Genomic DNA, 21,652 nt, shown 5'->3' on the forward strand with positions numbered 1-21,652 from the left:
GTGTGTGTGTTCTTAATTTTTAAATTGATATGGAATTTATTGATTTGTCTTGTATGTATATCCATGCAAAGTTTAAAATGTGTTAATTTGTTGTTCCTCATGTAGGCTACATGATATCGAAATACAGAGGATTGCTTTTATATAAAATGTTGCAGGGTAACTTAATGAAGTTAACTTAGGTTATGTAAAAGCCCCAGGAATATTTACGTAGATATACAGTATGTAACAATCTTGATGTATTTATTGATTTCTCGGTTCATAAACGTTTTGTGGAAATAAGTTAATGTGATGCATAATCAATGTTGCTTAATTAGCACTTCTGTTGTAGCCTATTCATTCAATATTATTATTTTGTATGATTTATAGCATTCTTCGCAATTGTGTCGTGAGAACAGGTTTGTGTCCACAACAGTTTTTCAGACTACAGTAGTAGGTAGGCCTGTGATTTGCCGGTGTGTTGATAAAATGAATTCAGTGAGATTTTGTTGGTTATACCACAGTAGGCTATACTGTAGTTATACTGACACTGACATATATGTTCATGTGTTTCGTGTGTGATGTTTCGATAGCACGTGTTTAGTGGCGAACTAAGTATAGATATAAGACTCCCAGGAAAATGTGCACTCCAGGCAAAAACCCACGAAACCTTAGCTGTATTCAGAACGCATGTTGAAATTAAAAAGTCTTTTTTTATTAAGATGATTGAATGTAATATTTAATCTTTCATTACCGGTACCCTACATATATAGTCGAACTTCAATACAACTATTTTCTGGAGACTAAAAAAATTGTTTCCCTCTGATTGAGATTCTGGCTGATATGTACATGCATTGTCAGGCAGTATACATCTCATCCTGACAATATGTGTCGGAGGAAGAACAATTGTTCGTCTTTTAGGGTGCTATTCATAGACATTTCGCTAGCCCGCGCTGTGAGCATGCTAAACTAGACCCGGCTTGCAACTGGTTACTTGCACAGGATTCATATCATATCATATCGCCAACACTGGTTTATAAATACGAAAAACGTTAATTCGCTGATTATCCACCGGAAGCCCACGCTAAGAATGTCTATGAATTCGGCCCCTAAAGTCTGATTAGTGTAGGCTAATAGGTCTATGTTACTATAGCCCCGACGCTGTTATTTCCGGCGTGACTTCGCCTCTTTGCTTACGTCTTAGAAAGTGAAGGCTCTATAAAGTCTAGGTAGGTAGTATGGTTCGCCATTTTTGTTCTTAGGTTGCCGAGCTACCATACGAGGAATCTATTTGCCACACCGTTAAACATTATCATGTCGTAGCTCCTATGATAATAAATCAAACGCAATGTAATTCAGCAAATAATTGAGCGGCAAATAACGTCTTCGTGTGCTTTCTGCGAACGCCAACGAAAGAGCTAAAATGACGGGCGATTATATTAAGCATTTATCGAGCCTTAAGAAATGAATCAGCGAATCACAAGATGCACACGTTTAAATGTAGCCGACCCGCAATGCGATTGGTTGCTGGAAATTAGAGCGACGGGACTATAGTCAACGATGTAATCAATGGAGGGGGAAAGGAACTGACCACCCTACCCCATTATCTCCTGACTTAGTTGCCTCATGAGTGATGCCTTATTGGAGTCACTTATGAGATTCAAACTGAAATTTTCCCCAAACTTGTTTCTGAACAATTGACTAAACAACAACAAGAAAATTGTTTTAGGTAGGCTTGTGTCAGGATTATTGTTGTAGTGACGGTTTATGAAATTCTGCCCAAATTTATGTTCTGAAGGAGAATATAGTAGAAATAAGTATAAAACAACATTAGGCCTAGGTCTTACATATAATGAAATAATATATGCTCACCATTTGATTACCCTACTTAACATACAAATTCATTTGTCATTCAGGCATATTTAAAAAAAAATTGAAAATTGTAGCCCTACTCTGTCTTTTAGTTTTGAGGTTTTCAGCATCAACCCTGTTTCTTATTGCTTCGAGCACAATCAGATATTCTCCGGTGCCATAGTAGAGACATTAAACCACTTCAAGGCATCTTTGTCAACATCTTCTGTTGCACAGTTTTTAAACTCTGATGTTCAAGATTAATTTTACCACTTGCGACACTGCCCTCCATTTTCTTGTGTTTCTTTATGAATGTTGTGAGGGTTGCCTGCCTGCCATCATTAACAACTAACACTCCAATATGAGAGGTGTCAGACAGTCAGGAAGACAATGGCAGGAACCATAAAGGCAAATCCTGTTGATGGTCACGCACCCGTGAAGCAGGTAGAGTTGTATTGTAATATACTCCGTGCACAGAATGCCAAGATAGATCAACAAAAGTATGAAAGGGGGTAGAAGAAATAACGGAAAACATCGTTAAGAGGATGATAAAAAGTTGAAAGTGAAATATTAGACGTGAAAACCAAGTAAATAAAAAAAAATATTATGGTACCGGTATAATATTTTTATCGTTTCATTTACTTCTAATTTCATTTAATGTTCACAATGCACTGTGTGCAGAACAGAACTGTCAGTTCTCAGTTCGCTTGCCTTAGCTAGTTCTACTAGCTCACTGTTCAAGTGCACTGCACTTCGAACTCGGGTCTCCCGAACTGCGTCACACTCTCCTGGTGGACACATTCACAATTACGGACTCACTCATTCAAGTTCACTGCATGTCGAACCCAAGTCTCCCAGCTGCTGTCCACTGCACGTCGAACCCAGGTTTCCCAGATGCGGTCCACTGCACGAACTCGCCTGCTGCCCAAGACTGACTTCCGAAGACTGACTGATTTGTCGGCAACTCGTGCTTTTATTACTACACCACATATTCTGGAATCTTCTATTCGCGTGGCTTTCTGGACTTTCGAGAGAAATCCGCTTCTAAATGTTTCCCTTGCTCTCTCGGCTCTGTGCTGTCACCGTAGCCTTCTCCCCTCACTCCGTACAGCTCTACAGCTCCTACCGAAGCTCGAGTTTCCGCTTCCCTGCGCCTTCCTTCTCGCTAGATGCGCGCGCTCACTCCTGAGGCAACCAGAATAATCCAGACTAGTGCCACAATATTTTTCTTAAAAATTAAATGAAATTTTACAATTCAAATTTTTCACAAAATGGTATTTTTTAAATTTTGAAAAAATCCCCACACTACTTCATACTATCATCTTACATATTGAAAGAATGAATAACTTTTGAATGGAAGACTTTTTTTTTTACGATTTCCATTCATAATTATGTAGCCACTTGATGTAGCAAGTTTCATCAGAATCTGAAAGATGAAGGGAAATTTTAATTAAAAACTCTGTGATTTGACATGAAATGATTCCACTTTTTCTTGAAATTGTTAAGACTTAATCCATTCCTTATCAGGCACAGGCTACTGACAACAAATTTAGAGAAAAATTGTGTTGACAAGTTTACCTTATAGCTATTCCTGAAAAAATTCTAATACTTCGTGAGATTTGATAACTAATGGTGAATAATCACAGAAATTGAAAACTGTGTGGTCTAATGTATGTTTCTATCTCTGATTGAGGTTCTGATTGATAAATCTGTTAACTTACCAGGCAGTAAGTTACATCTCAATGATATGTGTCGGAGGAAGAACAGTTATTGCATACATCTCAAGTCTGATTAGTGAAATATGTTCCTAGTCAACGATATGTACAATGGAGAGGAAGGGAACTGGCCACCCTATCCCATTATCTCTTGTCTTAATTGCCTCATGAGTGATGTTTTATTGGTGTCACTTATGAGGTTCCAATCTGTCTGGGGAGTGCTGACTAAACATACAATGTATGTTTATTGATAACTTTATTTCATTAACATTTTCGTGTATCACTTCCACGTACTTGTAATCACTGCTTTACATCATTTTCTTTTGTTTAACTACTGAGTTTTCTTTCTTATGTTAGTAGATTATTTTTTTGCTCTAGATGTATTGCCATTCCTAATGTCTCATGTTGTCTGAGCAGTATGGTTGCAGTACATTATCTGAAGATGTGCAACTGTACAAGAGTTACTTATTGTACATGAACTTTGTTCACTTGATGTGTGAATGTTGTTCATTGTTGTGTTTCTAATATGAATTAATTTCAGATGAAAGTTTTATTCCTCTGTAATTATTCTGCATTGTGTGTAGTGGTGATAGCTGATAATTCTATTAATTCATTGCAGATAATTCCATCATGTCTAGAGAAGAATTTCACCATCAGGAAGAATATCAGCAACTTCTCCAGTCGCTGAAGGGCACAGTTGAAGGACTTTTAATAAGTCAAGTCTCAAATGTTTGGAATATATATGGTGGTTTAAATCGATTACACAATGCAATGGAAAAGATATTTAAGCATGGATGTAGAGTCTTCAATCATGAGGTATTTTTTTTTAATGAGTTAAATAAGTTTTGTGATCTTTTTAAGAAGTACAATTTATATATATATATATATATATATATATATATATATATATATATATATATATCTGTGTGTGTGCATATGCGCACGCGCTTTTTTTTTTTTTTTTATACTAATTTTTAACATGTATTAAAATGGAAAATATAAGAGTAATACTTGCGTTATCTGAAATATGCCTAAGCTGTCCTACAAATTGATTGGGAATACAAGGTTTTGTGTGCCTCATTTTAGATCAGTATTATTCAGCGAAAAGGACATGTGGTGCAGTTTACTGGAGATAAAAAAAGTTATAGTTTATATGGCCAAAAGAAGTGCCTAACAGTAACTTAGCACGTGTTTTCTACCCCGCCATTCTTACTGCAGTCCACACCTGTGGAGTAACGGTCAGCACGTCTGACTGCGAAACCAGGTGGCCCGGGTTCGAATCCCGGTCGGGGCAAGTTACCTGGTTGAGATTTTTTCCGGGGTTTTCCCTCAACCCAATACGAGCAAATGCTCGGTAACTTTCGGTGCTGGACCCCAGATTCATTTCACCGGCATTACCACCTTCATTTCATTCAGACGCTAAATAACCTGAGATGTTGATACAGCGTCGTAAAATAATCCAATAAAATAAAAATAAATTCTTACTGCATCATGCTTAAGGATCAACAACAGCAAGTGGAAAATCCAGAATCTTATTCTTAGAACCGGTATCCACACTGCATTCTTCTAAGTTGTTATGGGCCCAACTGAAGTTGGCATTTGTAAGTTTTACATGGGCACACTTCATTATGTGTGGAAGATTCAGACCAGGGTTGACCAACTTAATACCTCTCGAGGCCAAATTTAATTTTGAAAACTCTACTAGGGGTCAGATCATAGCTTAAAGTCTAGTTTTATTGATACGAAAAAAAAATAAAAGTTATTATATACAGGGCTTGAGGTGAGGCGGGATGCCATCCCAGTTCCTTTTGAAATGACTTAAAACCATCCCATTACTTCTTAGCACCAGAATGTTTTCTTTGTATTGTAAATTTGTTGATTTCAAAACATTTTCTTCCTTTCATACCACTTGAATGAAATATAAACTGGTCATCTATTATCAGAATCACTTACTGACGATCTTTCATACAAATTTAAGAAAAGCTTCATTTTCGTATTCTTAAGACCGATAATAAATTATGCAATGTCGAAAACAGTTTGTTTACCTTCCATCCCTTCCAAATGTGGAGGCAGCCTGTATCTGATAGACCAGTTGTTTACAACACAATTTTAAGTTTTTCTATTGTTGTCGAATCTGAATTGTTAGTTGTTGGGAATGAAAACCTTAGCAGAAAAAAAAGTATATATTTCCTTACTTCATCGGACAAAAATAAATTTGGTGTTGAAATAACATAGCCTGCATACTACAAATACTATTTATAATGGGTATAGGCTATATTCTCACATCTGGTAATCTGCAAAGTTTTAGAATAATGTGTTAACTTCGAAAATTTTTCACCCATCCCATATATTGATATTGATATTGATATTTATTTGTCATTCAACTTTACAATTCACAGTTATGGTGGACCTTCACATTTCTGTTTTTCGATCCACCATCCCTTTATACATATAACTCTTTTCTATTAAGGTATTCTTTGCCGAGAATTTCTTGATTGCTTTCTAATGTTCTGTTATGACTGAATTGCTATATGTCCTTCCCCCTCTATCCTCTTCTATTCTCTCCCTCCTACCTAGACTGTTTCCCTTCCATTCCTAAATTTCCTATTTTATTATCCCTATCCATATATTTATTTCTATAATACTCCTACAGTTATAGTACCCCTGCTACTACTCCCAATCCAAAACATTGAAAAACATCAAATATCTAATTCACTTAAATCACACTTCCAATTTCTCTCTCATTCCACTTCACATTTGTTCAGATATATACAGTACACACACACACATATATATATATATATATATATATATATATATATATATATATATATATTTTTCCCCCACTTTAATTCTCATTGTATTCATTGTTTGATAGTTTATCTTATTACACTCTTACCCTATCTTCTTACACTTAACACTTTCTTCTCTGTTCCTTTTCTTACACTTTTGCCACCCCTAACTTTCCTGCACTCACTTTTTAGCACTCTTCTTCTTCGCTATAACCTCTCCAACGCCCTATCTATTCAGTCCTCACAATCACTAATATCTGGTAGTCGCTTCATTCCTTCACTCGTTCTTCTCATGTCTTCTCTTGCATTTCCTCCATTAGTCTTGTCTATGCTCCTGACCTCAGATACTACCAGTTGTTTCCTTAATCCTTCGTCCGCAGTATTTTATATCTGCCTCACGTTATGTTTTCCTCCTTGGTTTATTCTGGTCAGCTGTTTCGTACTCGAAGTAGACGTCAGGTATCGTCATTGTCCATCTCTCGTTTCATTGATATTGCAGTTTTGTGTCGTATGCATTTTTCCATTCTTCCTAGCATGCTGCCTTGACGTACGCATATTTTCTCGTCCATTGAACCTCCGTTTCAATGCGCCTTGATTCACCTGGCTTTGCTAGATTTCAGTCCAAAACTCTGGTTTGTCACAATTCTTTCCACAGTATTCAAGAACGTACACTTTATCATTGATTTTCAATTTATCTCTGCCTCAGACTAAGCAGATCTTTCCTCTGGTTCACTTTTACACTTCACACGCCTTAGTTTGCACTTCCTTGTTTCTTTACTATCACATGACTCGCTGAATTTTTATCCTCTCCAAAACCTCCACGATTTCTGAACTTGACCCTCTGCGCTCTCGTTGACAGTTGTCCTTAAATATCACATAACTCGCTGCATTTTATATAAGTTTCGTCAACTTTCTCGCGTATCTTATTTAGTTCTCTCTCAAACATCTCCACGATTGTTGATCTTTGACCCTCTGCGCACTCGTTGTCAGTTGTATTCTCGACTTCTTTCTTCCCTTCCCCGCAGTCCCTTTCGTAACTTGCACTTTTATCTGCACTCGCAAAGACTCCTTTCCTTATACTCTCCGTATTCCCCTTCGATGATTCTCCTATTATTCCCAACCCTGGACTTCTCTCCTTCTCTTTCCTTCTTCTTACCTCTATTATCCGCTCACACAATTCATAGCTCCCTCTTCTTCACTAGACTCATTCATCATTACACAACTTAAACCTTTCTTTATCTTCTCATTCGCATATTTCTTTGCCGCTGTAGCCTTTATGCCACTCTTCTTAGAAGTGTACTTCTTCCTGTCTGTTAGCTTGGTGATCCGTTTTTTGCTCCCTGGTTCAATGTCTTCTTTCTGCGTGTGACGCCTTCTTGCTTCGACTCCTGATTCATCATTTTTCGCCGCATGCTTCTCGTATTCTACATTAGCTCCAATGTTTTCTTCCGAAGCCAGTTGAACTGTTTGCTTGATTTCATTCTCTACTCCTGCTTTCGATTCCCACTGCGCGTGTTTGTAAACGGTATCAGCGCTTTGCGTCTTCTTCGTGTTTCATAGTTTACATCTTTTTCAACCCTTATTTTCGTCATTCTTAATTTTCTTAAGTTCCTTAAGATAATTTCTCTTGTTCTCATGCTTACGAAAGAAATTAAAATAGGTCTAAATCTTCCTTTCCCAATTCTATAACCATCCCATATAAGTGGTAGATCAGATGTTTACAGTAAACAGTCAATCATAAAAGTTTCTATTCTTGATTACATGTTCCAGTCGTAAGTTATGAGAATGAAAAAAAAAAATGGAAGTAAAATCAACCAATGAGGACACAACATATTATATTTTATCTTATTTTGAAAAATTCGTCAATACATAGAAATTTTGAAAAGGTGTCAGGATACAGCTACTGTGTATTTATTCATGACTGGATAGTGTCATTCACAATTTGTAGTAATATTTTAATTTGTTTCTGTTATAATGTGAAATAATTTTTATTAAGAATTAATATCGAGTATTCCAAAGAAAGATTATTTAATATGATTGTCGAAACATAAATTTTCTAAATAAATGATCCTAGTAGGCTATGTATAGCCTAGTATTAATTTTACATTACTGTAGTAACTTATTCTCTGTACAATGTACATCCCGACTGACAATTTCTCTTACACTCAAATCACATAGACAGCAGTTCGTAACCGACATACCTATATTACATGATAGATAACATTGAGATTTTATGGATCGTATGTGGAGAGGAAGGTAGAAAAGAGGAAAGTTTGAAGAATGCTGAATTTGCAGTAAAAGACCTGCCCTCGGACAGAAAACTATGAATGAATGAATGCTATATAATAGCTCTGTAGCTTATATTTTCAGTATATTCCAAATTAAAATTTCTTATCAAGTTCCGTATCTTAGCTAATACTTCGTTTCATTTTCACAGGGTGATCCTGATATGTGGATTTTCATTCAAGGACTCACTTGGTTGCAGCCTGCTTTGGCTGTGTCACCTACATTTCTTGAAGAAATGGAAGAAACTATACCTCACTTGCCTCAGCAACATAGTAAAGCTTGGGTATGGTTGTACAAAAGGTAATCTTCACTTGATTATAGTAAGTTCCTTGTTGCGGTATAATATTACAACAGTTTTAACAGAAGGTTAGCAATTAAGTATTACTCTGGATCAATTAATTTTTCTAAGGAGTACATGGTTTCAACATTCTAAAATAACAGTTATTGGATGGAATGCATAAAGTTATAGTATTACCTTTTGCTTTGACTGTAGAAGATACTTGAAGTAGAAGTATATACTTCGTTTTGTATGCATAAACCTGATAGTACTACTACATAGTATGAACTACGCAGCAGTAGTGTAAACTATCAAGAGTATTCGATTATATTGATTATCGACAGTACTTCGGGCTTATCTGGTAAGATTCGTTAGTTTTCGCCTTCCATGTATTTATGTTAATTTCTTGGTGGGAAAATTGATTGTTGTCCTCAAAGTCTGGTTAGTTTAACAATAAAAGAGACAATTACGACGAAATGGGAAGTGTGGAAGAGAAAGAATGAGAACAGCTGTTTGTTAATCTATTAAAAGAATAACAAGAATTATTAAACAAGTCGCAAACTCCTGCCTCAAGAAGTGATGAAGAAAAAAGCATCCAGGCTATGAAAGTTAAGTCGGAAGTTTACAGCGAGAAAAAATTGACGTAAAGCAAATTATGAAGAAAATAAATAACATAAAAAGTAAAGTAAAGTAAAAATCAGACATAAATCAGACAGGCCCAAAATGTTAGTCATTAAATTTACACGTAACCTAAAATATTGTACGCAAAAGGAGTTTTTTCACGTAAATTAAATTTATTATAAATACATCATAGAATCATTTTGTTAAAAGTATATTATCTTAAGTATTAATAACAATTATCAACTGACAGAATTCCATTTATCTCAAAATCAACATTTCGGTAGTCCATTACAAAAATTGATTATATAATATTTTTTATTTGTAAAACCTATACAACTTCTTATAATCACGTTCTAATTGTTTTCGTCTTTTCTTGTAAGTTTTTCTAGCGTGAATTTGCATGAATTATGCCATGTTAAACTGTACAAATGCTTCTGTTGAGCTAACAAAGTCTCAAACAGGACAGACTACGGTTTTTCTTAGTTTACACTTAGAAGTAGAAGTATATACTTCTTGTTATGCATATAAATAGTGGTTTAAACTACAAATTCTAGCATAAGCTAAACATGGCCTTCCAGATCAACTTTCTGCTATGCAGGAAAGAATTTACTATGGGTTTTTATACATAAAGACCATAGTATATATTACGAAAACCTTAGCAATAGCATTTACTTCAACTTTATGCATACCAGTCAATGTTGTGCCAGAACTCGTTAATGTAAACACTGTCTTCGTCCGTCATAAATTTCACTTGGACACAAACAGAATTTAAATCTCGTGTTACAACATAGACAGCTGACTTTCTAGTCACTGAGAGCTAAAAATTGCATCTTACAATCAGAAGTAATTGACCGTGAAGCATGCATGAAGGACATGTGATAGCAGTCAAACTGCACATGTGTAGCGAACAGTTGTCACTCCGTATTCACTGGCTTGCCTGACCATTAATTTCACATTTATTTTTTCTCTACTTTTTCACCAAGAGACTAACTGGTTTTTATAATTTGTGTTTTAAATGTTTGTTAAGATGTAGAATATCAAATTTACAGTACAAAGAAAACATTCTGGTGCTAAGAAGTAACGGGATGGTTTTAAGTAATTTCAAAAGGAACTGGGATGCCATCCCAACACATCCCACCTCACCTCAAGCCCTGTATATAATAACTTTTATTTTTCTTTTCGTATCAATAAAACTAGACTTTAAGCTATGATCTTACCCCTGAGGGAATATGACGTAGCAAATAGAGAGATTTTATTTCTTCTTCTTTGCTTAAATGGTTTTAAATGGTAAGACTGGACTGGATAAGCCACCAGCGGTATGGTAATACATCATAGCAACACAGGGACTCCAAAGCAGCTCTTCTTGCAATAGCAAATAAAAGGACAACTCATCCATCAGCCATCGATGCTAGGAACAAACTAATTAACCTTAAGAGTTCCACTCTCATCTACCAAAAGGCCATGCTGACCTTCAGGGTAATGAAAGAGTGGACCACCTCGCGAAGATTGATGCCAGCCACAGAACCACCATCGACTACAATGGAATCCCACTTACCCGGTGCAAGCAGCTGTTGACAAAGCACTACAGAAGAATTTGGAACTCAACATACATCAATTCCGAGCAAGGACTCCACACCAAGACCTTCATACCCAATATACCCCATAGGCTTTCCTTATCCCTAGGTCCAAGATACATAACCACTCAATTCTTGACCAATCATGGCCACTTCAGAACATACCTGTATAAAATGAACAAATGCCCTCACAACCCTGCAACTGTCCCGAAAAACCTCCGCAAACAGTCCTCACCTGATAATTCACAGGATCTCTATGGACTATAGATTGACAAGTCGAACTGAAACCCTGACGGAGTTACTACGTGAGCTCTGGCTGTCTTGGGATGAGTATGTGAGAAAGCATGGGGAGGAAGGGAGAGAGCACTATGAACTCAGAGTTGCCAAATTTAGTAAGAGGGATACATAAGATTATTATTATTATTATTATTATTATTATTATTATTATTATTATTATTATTAGTATAGAATGCAATACTGACAGGTGCTCTTGACTACCCTTATAATCTATTTCACCTTGCAGTGTAGCGCGGAGTTTTTTAAATGTAGATACTTCATTTTACTCTTGCATTTTTCTCCTTATAATGCACCTATCCATGTCATCCAATATGATTTCTTTGCTCACTTTTCGGTTTTTACCCGGTGTGGATAATTTGGTTTGGTTACTGTCGGCTACTTTCATTTCTCTTCTAACTTTTTTAATGAATGATTCCGATTTTCCAGTTGCTGTTGAAGCTCGTTTTGTTGCCTGACACAGTGGCAAATTTAATGAATTCCTGTTCTTCTCAGCATCAAAAAACTCAATTACCTTGGCAACAATACTTCTTCCTTCACTATGTACAACTTTATTCTTGCCTGTCTCCATCGATGTGAATTAAATATTTGATAATACTGTAGCTTAAGAACTTTTATACTGTATTTGCACGCACACAACACAACTCACAATCAGCTAGACTCAAATCGGCAATGTTGTGATCGTAGTTGTATTGTACTTGCAGGTCCACTCACAGTTTCTCAAACCTGCTATCAAAAGCATTAAAAGGTTGACTAGTTGCCTGCAATGCTAGCATAATGGAATCTTCCTAGCCGACAGTCGAGGCAAAAATGAATCCGTTATTGTGGTAATACTGGAGAGTGGTTCTTCTATTGGTCGCGATGCCCACACACACCCTCTCAGATACTTACGGGGGATTGGTGATTGAATGACATGGGGCGAGGGAGAGAGAAGAAGAAAGAGAGAGATTCCAGAAGTTGGCGTGTTTTATGGGGTTTTACTTGAAGTTGTCGAACTATACTTCTCCACATATGGTACTCAAATTCCACTTCAACACCGTTGAGATCACTGCCTTCCTCAAGTGTATCTTCCGCACTCTGCAAGAATAATCTTATTATTACTGTATACTACACTGTAAATCCCCCGTGATATGCCTCAGGCGAAACATGGTTGTAACCAATTTCTTGGAAAAAAAAAAACTGTAAGAATTTAACATATTTTAAGGGGAATATTTACATGCATAGACGTAACAAGACACATTTCAGCTTCACCCAGTAATCAGTCAGAATTAACAGTAACACGTGCATTTGTTTACATTAAGAGTGGTTTTGGATACGATATAACAAATTGGCTGTCCATATCAATATCTGAGTTTAAATCCCAGCAAGGCCAAGTTGAAATTTAAGAGAAACTAAGATGATGGAGCAATCTTTCCCATTTTCCTATTGATCACTCCACTATTTGTACATCATTGATACATGAGAAAGTGTCATCTGGCCTTATCCTGTGTCCCCTGGTACAGAAAAGGAACATTGTGTCTGGACAGCTGCTAGTACATGAGCTAAATGAAGTTTGAGAGGAATAAATACAAATGTTCATTAAATATAATGGTGTTCCTGTGAGCGACAGTAACAACTAAATTTGTTTCAGTTTGGAAGGTCATACTCTGTCGCAGAAATTATCATGGCTTCTTTCTGATCGGGAACATCTTCACTCTTGTTTTGAGAAGTATGCATACTTGTGTCAGGAGAAATATGGCGAAGCAACACTTATTTGTTTGAGAGCAGTGGAGCAAAATCAGCCATCCCTGCTTACAGAAATAGATCCCTGTTTGGTAAGTTTTCACCTTGAGAATTATGAAAATTACTATTAGAGAATATCATGCAGTGAATTTTGATTACCTAACCCTTAAATGTAAAAATTCCCTTCTCACTGCATACAGATTGACTTCAAAATTTTACTTTCCCATTATGTGACGGAAAAGAGAAAGTATAGTGATGCTGCAAAAGAATTTGCAGGTTGAGGACAGGCTGTGGGACAAATAAAGAAATTACAATCATATATCAAGAAATATGTGTTGCAAAGATGAAACATACTTTGTCATAATACTTAGTGTGTTCAGCAACAATTCAGTTCTTTCTTCATTTTATGAGTTTTGTTTCTGTTTATAGTTCATTTTCTGGCATTATTATTCAAAACACATACATAAATGAAATGATTTAATTTGCACCCAGATAAAAAAGGACACTTTCGTTTTCTGGACTGCATATAAAATACAGGTGTTATAATTCCAGAAAGTAAGATAGGTGTATGACTTTATTTATAAATTGTACAGTTTAAATACAGAGACTTCCTATGCAGACTGGTGCCAGGTAGAAATGTTCTGTTGGCTTAATGATGGTAGTATGAAGTGCCTGTCCTGAGGAAGCGAAGCAGTAAGGGGTGGAGTAATACTGGTCTGCATAGGGAAGCGTGCACAGATCTGTCCATACACCGGTGTAAAGCCAGTCACCACCCAACAGGAGATTTTGTTAGGTAGAGGTTGGAGTGGGACTGATCTGCATAGGAACTCTCTGTATACTGTAGGATGCAGTGGAAGGAATGATGAATGGAAGAAGAGTTCGGTGTAGAAAAAGATATCAGATGATAGATGATGTTAAAATATATGAATCATATACGGAGACTAAGAGGAAGGCTGAAAATAGGAAAGATTGGAGAATTCTGGGTTTGCAGTAAAAGACCTTCCCTTGGGCAGAATACTATGAATGAATGAAGTGTAAAAATGGTAACCTTAATGCGTTGAACATTAAAACGAGATGTGAGCACAGTATTTTTAAAGAGTACAGGATAGGTGTCAGAGGCTAGTTCATTTAGTTTTCTTTTGACATTATGAAAAATTGTAATGTTCAGTATTGTAAATATGAAGATGGTGTAGCAAGTCACACAACTGCAACACTTGTAGACTACAATCATCTTTTCTCCTGTCACGAACATATTACTATATTTGAAATAGACACCGAATTTTTCTCCACTTTTTGCAGTCACTTTCAATAAGGTGGGCTAAGGGGAATAATTGACAATATGTGAAGCCTGGGATAATAGACTTGTTGTTTGTGCACATCTGATTAATGTAGCATCTGTTTTATTTTAAGAAACTACATTCCCTATGTACAGTGCTCAAAGAAATTGTTGCATTTTTTATTACAAACTTATGAATAAATATGCAAATTTAGTTTTGTGTTCGAAAAAGAATTTTCCAATAAACTGATATGCAACAATTATTTTTAGTAAAAAAAAAAAAAAACAATAAATACAGTATATATATCTCACGCTTCATAAGTTTACAATAAAATAATATGCAACAATTTCTTTGAGCACTGTATTATTGTTCAAACCTCGGATGACAGATTTACTTTGATTGTCATTCAAAATATCTGATGTAACTTCTTCCATTTGATAAAAACAGAACAGTGAATGAAGTAACTTGTGACCTATGGACTCGTATGTAAACATCAGGTATTGTTTTCTGTTTCTCTGAATGATGTGATATCTATTTGTATAAACACAGAAGTTTGAGTTATCTTTAATGTTCATTTAAAATTAAAACTGTAAAAAAATGGGAATTTAGATCAAACTGGCAGGCAAATCAGGACATAATTATAAAACAGTATGTACAGTCACCCTAAGTGTGAGTTCTTTTAAAAATTTAATGGCGAAAGTCCATCAGATTACGAGCAACCTGAGATTATTCTGGATTTTTCTGGTATAGAATTTGATTTGCTAGCCCTTCATGTCATAAGACTTCAAAACATACTTTTTATGAAGGTTGTAATGCTTTTATTGTTTGTAATGGATAGTGTACTGTTATAAAAATGATATTTTGCTATATGAATGCATATGTTAAAGAGTACAGACTCATTGTTATATGTTTCTTTTTTCCCCTCAGTATCTTAGCACCTGGAACTTCAAAATACTCCATAAGACTCATCGAAGATGTTCATCATTCCCTGAAGCCCAGTATAATATTTGGCGAAATGGAAGAAGTAGAAACAATCATTTAAAGCTGTTGAAACAGACATCGGAAGGATCACAACAAGTGATGGACATTTCTGCAGATATAAGTATAGCGCCAACAGTTGAGAGCAATTGTATCAGTAGTAAGTTTGATGGAGGTGGTGATGTAACTCTAACAGATAGTTCTGTTCAAATAAAGACTGTATGTTCGCAAAATTCTAGTTGTCCAAAGTCTTCAACTGATGACAGCTCAGGGAAAAAAGATTTCAAGAGTTCGCAAGGAGAAAGTAAAGAAGCTGTTTTAACAGCAAGTATAACCGGCAGCTTAAGACCTTGGACTAGTTTACCAAATCTTATACATTCAAATTTTGGGAATGGATCTCAAGAAAGAAATGTTTGTGCAGATGAGAATGAATTGTCTTTGAGTTACAGCAGTGCACCAGAAAGGTCCTCTCGATTAGGCCAGTTAAGAAGTGGCAGTCAGACACTTCCTTCTTCACCAGCAAGATATTCTTTTGATTCTACCAAAACTTCGCACTCTAGTAATTTTTTTACACCAAAGTCATTTATAGCCAAAGACTCCAAAGATCCAGCTGAACATTCGATAGTGTCAAAATCTTCTGGATTGTCGCCAAGTGTCTTACAGATCGATTACTCAGTGGAAGTTCATTGTGAGACTCCACCTAGTGCAACTGAGCAAAGATCATTCTTTGTTCAGAAGTCTATTAAAGACTGCAGACCTACCCCACTTATTAAAAGTTCTTCAAAAGGTGCTGTGAGTAAGAAAACAACGAAACTGAAAGATGATAGTGGTACAAAATCGTCTCAGAAAAGGAATGTATCAAAATGTACTAATGCTGACATTAGTAGTGGTAGCTCTGATACTCTTAATCCTGAAACAAACAAGTCGAGTGATGAAAGTCAGCTGTCTGCTTTTAAGAGTAGGTCCGAACTTAACAAGCCATGTGTACGTCCTTCAGATTTGAAGCTCTCAGTTCTGTCCTGGAATGAAACTGATGGGTCGTGCACAGAGCCCCAGACTTCCACAGCTGTTGTCAGTGTGGAGAAGAAAGATAGAAAATCCAGGAAAAGGAAGACGATCATTGTTGGCTCTGCTCCTGAGTATGCAGGTGAATGGGTGACTGATGAGGCTGTGTGTCGTAGAAATGGACATTTTAAAATACACAAGAAAAGTTTCATTGAAAGTGGAGGTGGGAGTGTTCTTCCAATGGCCACCGGCTACTTTCCTCGTCCAGCACAGGGCCAAAGTCTAATGAGCTTCCTATCATCTGGCCAGTTCTCAAGACCTTCTGCTGAGTTGGATCGAGAAAATGCTCATTTCAGTATTTCTGAAGCCATGATTGCAGTTATCGAACAGGTTAGTGTAAACAGCATATGCTTGTATAATGAGATTATCCATATTTATACTTTGTTCCGTAATGTCTGACAGGAGATGTAAACATTGCTGGCAGAAGAGGAGAGAAGTATAATTATTGCTATTCAACCAATAGCAGAGGTCTCATTCCATGCTTGTCTTGAAGTTGAGTGAGGGTAGAATGCTTCAGACCGCCCAACTTCAAGACAAGCGTGGAATGCCTCTACCATTGGTTGATTTTTATTTTTATTTTATTGGGTTATTTTAGGACGCTGTATCAACATCTAGGTTATTTAGCGTCTGAATGATATGAAGGTGATAATGCTGGTGAAATGAGTCCGGGGTCCAGCACCGAAAGTTACCCAGCATTTGCTCGTATTGGATTGAGGGAAAACCCCGGAAAAAACCTCAACCAGGTAACTTGCTGTCCATACCTGTGGAGTAACGGTCAGCGCATCTGGCCGCGAAACCAGGTGGCCCGGGTTTGATTCCCGGTTGGGGCAAGTTACCTGGTTGAGGTTATTTCCGGGGCTTTTCCCTCAACCCAATATGAGCAAATGCTGGATAACTTTCGGTGCTGGACCCCGGATTCATTTCACCTTCATCTCATTCAGACGCTAAATAACCGAAGATGTTGATAAAGCGTCATAAAATAACCTACTTAAAAAAAAAAAAGTAACTTGCCCCAACCAGGATTCGAGCCCGGGCCACCTGGTTTCGCAGTCAGACGCGCTGACTGTCCATTGGTTGAATAGCAGTTATATTTCTCTCCTCCTCTATTGGCAATGTTTACTTCTGTCAGATATTATGGAATGAAGTATAGCCTTAAGTATGTTTTGAAACTTTCACAGTATTTGTAGTGCGAAATTTTTAGATTTTTGCACTATGTTGTAGATTCAGATACTGTTCTCCAACCAGGAGATCAACTGTGAAAGGAATGTGTTTACTATTGCGTCATCTATTGGAGCGAAGTAGATAGATAATATTATTGTTATAATGTCAGTTTAAAAACCATGCGCTCTCCTGCATATGTTATTTCCTGTATGGAGAGATTAAAAGATTAGGAGATTAACAGTGATCTAATTTTGTAACTAGGGTAGTGTAAATATGTGTGTACCAATGTTATTGTTTGTGCTGTGAGAGCTAGACAATAGAGATACGAGTACCCACGTGTGTGACCTTATGACATCTTATGACATCAATATTCATTCACAGCATTACCCCGCTTCGTCTCATTCCGCAAAGACTTTCTCGTTGTTGGAGTACAGTACATACATTATTTCAAAGCTATATAGCATCAAATCACAAAAATTTATCACCATGTATTTTGTTCCAATATTTAATTTTTCCACATCCAATTTGTTTACACAATAACTGCCTTTTTAGACGACCATTCTTAAAAGTAGATCTTTTAACTCTAGCTAGTGCAAAAACTTAACACTTTTATCATAAATAACTATTTTGTACTTCTTTCTCTCTTTATAAAAGTGATTATATTGATATGCATTTTATATTAAATCGATTTTAATAGCTGTCTATGATGGTACCTATACCTACATGGATGGATGCATTTATTCGTAGACTTACTTACTTACTTACTGGCTTTTAAGGAACCCGGAGGTTCATTGCCGCCCTCATGTAAGCCCGCCATTGGTCCCTATCCTGAGCAAAATTAATCCATTCTCTATCATCATATCCCACCTCCCTCAAATCCATTTTAATATTATCTTCCCATCTATGTCTCGGCCTCCCTAAAGGTATTTTTCCCTCTGGCCTCCCAACTAACACTCTATATGCATTTCTGGATTCGCCCATACGTGCTACATGCGCAGTCCATCTCAAATGTCTGGATTTAATGTTCCTAATTATGTCAGAAGAAGAATACAATGCGTGCAGTTCTGGGTTGTGTAACTTTTTATTCGTAGACATTCATTTAAATTTTATGAATAACAAGAGTAAGTACCTTGAACATATTTCTATCTGCTTTAAAACAGATAGGCTTCAGTGTTTGCTTATTTCTTGCTGCATTTTCAAGCATGGAAAGAATTTCATAATGTCCCTTTCAGATTTCTGCTGCCATTGTCTAGATTTCTTACTTAATTAAAATTCTGGTAAAAGCAGTTCCTTTAGTGGAGTTAATCCATTTCTTTAGTTTGTTTCTGAAAAGATTTTGGATTTAGGATTCAGGAAACAAAATATTTCAGAGGTAAAGTAGGTTCCTGTTTGGTTCTTCAGTCAAGAAATAGTTTTTAAATATCCATTCAGAAAATGTAGTATGAAGATAATTTAGTCGGATTTTATATATTTTCTAAATATTGTATTGGGTCGTCCATGGTGTTTCATTGACTGTTGTACTTGCTAATGAAATGAGGACTTGTCAGAGACGGGTTTTGATGAATTGGTCGTGTTTTTGTAATCAGGTGAAGTGTAATCGTCAGTTGTGTGCGTCAGAGGAAACAGGAGATGGTGATGAAAGTGACGAGGAAATTAACCACTTAAAACAACGTATTCGGATGCGGCGACGTCAACGTCAAGAAGAAAAGCAGCGCCATTTGCTTCCTTTGTCATTACTTAGTGATGGCAAAACAGATAGTAAGTACCCTGATAATGGTGTGTTAAATTGTTTTGTGCTACGAAAATATTTATCTTTGCTATATAAGTTCGTTCTCATACTGAATTATAGTGTCATTTAGAAGTTCCAGTTTAAAAGATTTGAACATAGTTCGTATACAGACATTTTCCTGTGATCATAAGCTATCTTGAATTTTTGTTAACACTGATATTTTTTTTTTTTACATAGCAACAACAACAGACCAAAGTGTAAGTCCTCTGTCATCTTCTCCTGGTACACCCTCAGAGAGCATTTCCACAGATGATGTTGATGATCTAGAAGTGGATGAGGTGAAAAATTTAGCTCAACTTAAAAATGCAGGTAAATAGTAGAAATAGTAGTGATACTCCATTGAACATTCTTTCTGCAGGATGTACCATATAAAATTTTACAAATAACAGGCTGGGTGTACAACACAAGCAGTACAATGCCATTTGATTCCATAGGCACCATCAAAGTAGTATGGCAGTATATAAAGATTGGGGGAAAAAACAAACACAGTCTCTGAGCCGAGAAAAATTTCATGCAATATCCATATGTTTTATCAGGTGAAATTTGTATCACGTGATACAGTATCATTAATTTATATCTTAATGAGGCAGGAGATTCCAGCATTAACTCCTGTTGTAGATAGGTAATCACAGCTTCTGCTGTTGACTCAAGTTGAGGCTTCATCTGCAGTAGGCAGACTACAGAAGGAGTGGAGTTATTTTTGCTCTCGATTTTTGACTTAAGGCTTCGGCTGCAATAATCAGCCTCTACAGAATCGGCAGGCTTGGTCTCCATTTCAGCAGTGGTTGTCTCATTTTCGCCTTTCTTCCCAGTAGGATCTGGAACAGGCCCTGTTCGATGCCAATGTAGCCGGCCAAGTGGGCCTCCTTAATAGCCTCAGTTGATTCTTGGTCGATTATCTGGATTAATTAGGTTAACTTATCTGCTTAAAAATACTTCAGGTTAATTGGACCTTGCATCATATCCATGTCACTGTATTCTGAACTTGTTTCATAATAGAATTTTTTGCCTCGTATATTATCTTTTAACTAGTTTAACATTCTCCATGAAGGTCAACTGTACAATCTGCATCATATTTCTTTGATGAGTGAATTTGCTGTAGAAGTGTTGGTCTTTTCTTCAGAATACTATAGGAGTCCCTGCAAGATACATTATTGATTATGGTTTTAACTGAAAACTGGTTCCTTTCGTCAGACCAAATTAATTGATCCATGAAAACACTCTTTCAGATGATGCATTGGTGCCACGTATTCCTAACACAAAACTTACAATCTTAATTATGTTCGTAAAACTAATGTCTTTCTTTGTCTTTCATAGTTCGTAATGTTTCAGTCCATCTCTCTGTAATTTTAACAGTACACTTCTTCCAATGTTCAATTTTTGCTCCATATATTATGTTCTTCATATGATTCACTTCACTGAATGGGTCATCTTCATCTATCACTTTTAAAATCTTAGTGTCAATTTTGGCAATAACTTGACATTTTTTAACTTCGGACCAAAAAAACTTTTGATTATCACTCTTAAGTTCTGAGGTATCAGTTATCGAATTGAATTTGTTATGGTGACATCTGATGGACACAGTATAGAATTATTAATCGGTGTTTTACGTGATTATGAAATAAAGTAAATATTTTAACAATAATTTAGGGAAACTGGATGCCATTTTTAAAAAATGGGACATTTGATATCCCGAGCATACTTTTCTCAGGACAGGGGACAAGAGGCTGAGAAAAGGGACAGTTCTGTTAAACACGGGACGTCTGGTCACACTATTCTAGGAGAACGTACCAGACTTGTCTGGATAAGGAAAGAGACATGAATGCTGAAGAAGACATAAAAGAACTGAGAAGTTGGATTAACTGTAATTTCGGAATACTGGGAATTAGGATTGGCGAGGTTCTATTGTAGTTTGTTTCTTGCTTAACCTCTCGTTTTAGTTATTTACAAGTAATAATTATGGCAAATTTTCATGATACTTTATCTTCCATCTTGAGATTTCATAATCATTAAATTCAGCAGAGGAATATGAAATATACGATGACTAAAGAAGATAAGATGTACTTTAATTCTAAGTTGTTAATACATGACTAACATATTATTATATTAGTTTTATGATACACTTTGTTCAAGTGTCTTCTTCAAGCATGTTACAACATAGAATCTCATATTTTTAATACAAGAGAAGTGCATTGATGTTGGAATTGAATGTAAAAGAACTTTGTTTATAAATGAATTGCTAAGAAAAAGCTACCCTTCCCTTATTTTGCATTC

At 36.2% G+C, this 21,652-nt stretch overlaps 1 protein-coding gene across 1 annotated transcript in view; it reads left to right on the plus strand.

The window, feature by feature from the left end:
- Rubicon (run domain Beclin-1-interacting and cysteine-rich domain-containing protein rubicon) overlaps positions 1–21,652 on the plus strand; it is a 45,453-nt gene that overhangs the window by 633 nt on the left and 23,168 nt on the right. Inside the window, exons 3-8 of the mRNA XM_069822100.1 lie at positions 4,162–4,358; positions 8,772–8,920; positions 13,017–13,200; positions 15,313–16,758; positions 19,176–19,347; positions 19,556–19,687. Coding sequence (XP_069678201.1) covers positions 4,173–4,358; positions 8,772–8,920; positions 13,017–13,200; positions 15,313–16,758; positions 19,176–19,347; positions 19,556–19,687 — 2,269 coding nt within the window. The 5' untranslated portion in view covers positions 4,162–4,172. The remainder of the gene's footprint in view (positions 1–4,161; positions 4,359–8,771; positions 8,921–13,016; positions 13,201–15,312; positions 16,759–19,175; positions 19,348–19,555; positions 19,688–21,652) is intronic.

The sequence above is a fragment of the Periplaneta americana genome, chromosome 3 (assembly GCF_040183065.1).
Source record: "Periplaneta americana isolate PAMFEO1 chromosome 3, P.americana_PAMFEO1_priV1, whole genome shotgun sequence".
Taxonomy (NCBI): domain Eukaryota; kingdom Metazoa; phylum Arthropoda; class Insecta; order Blattodea; family Blattidae; genus Periplaneta; species Periplaneta americana.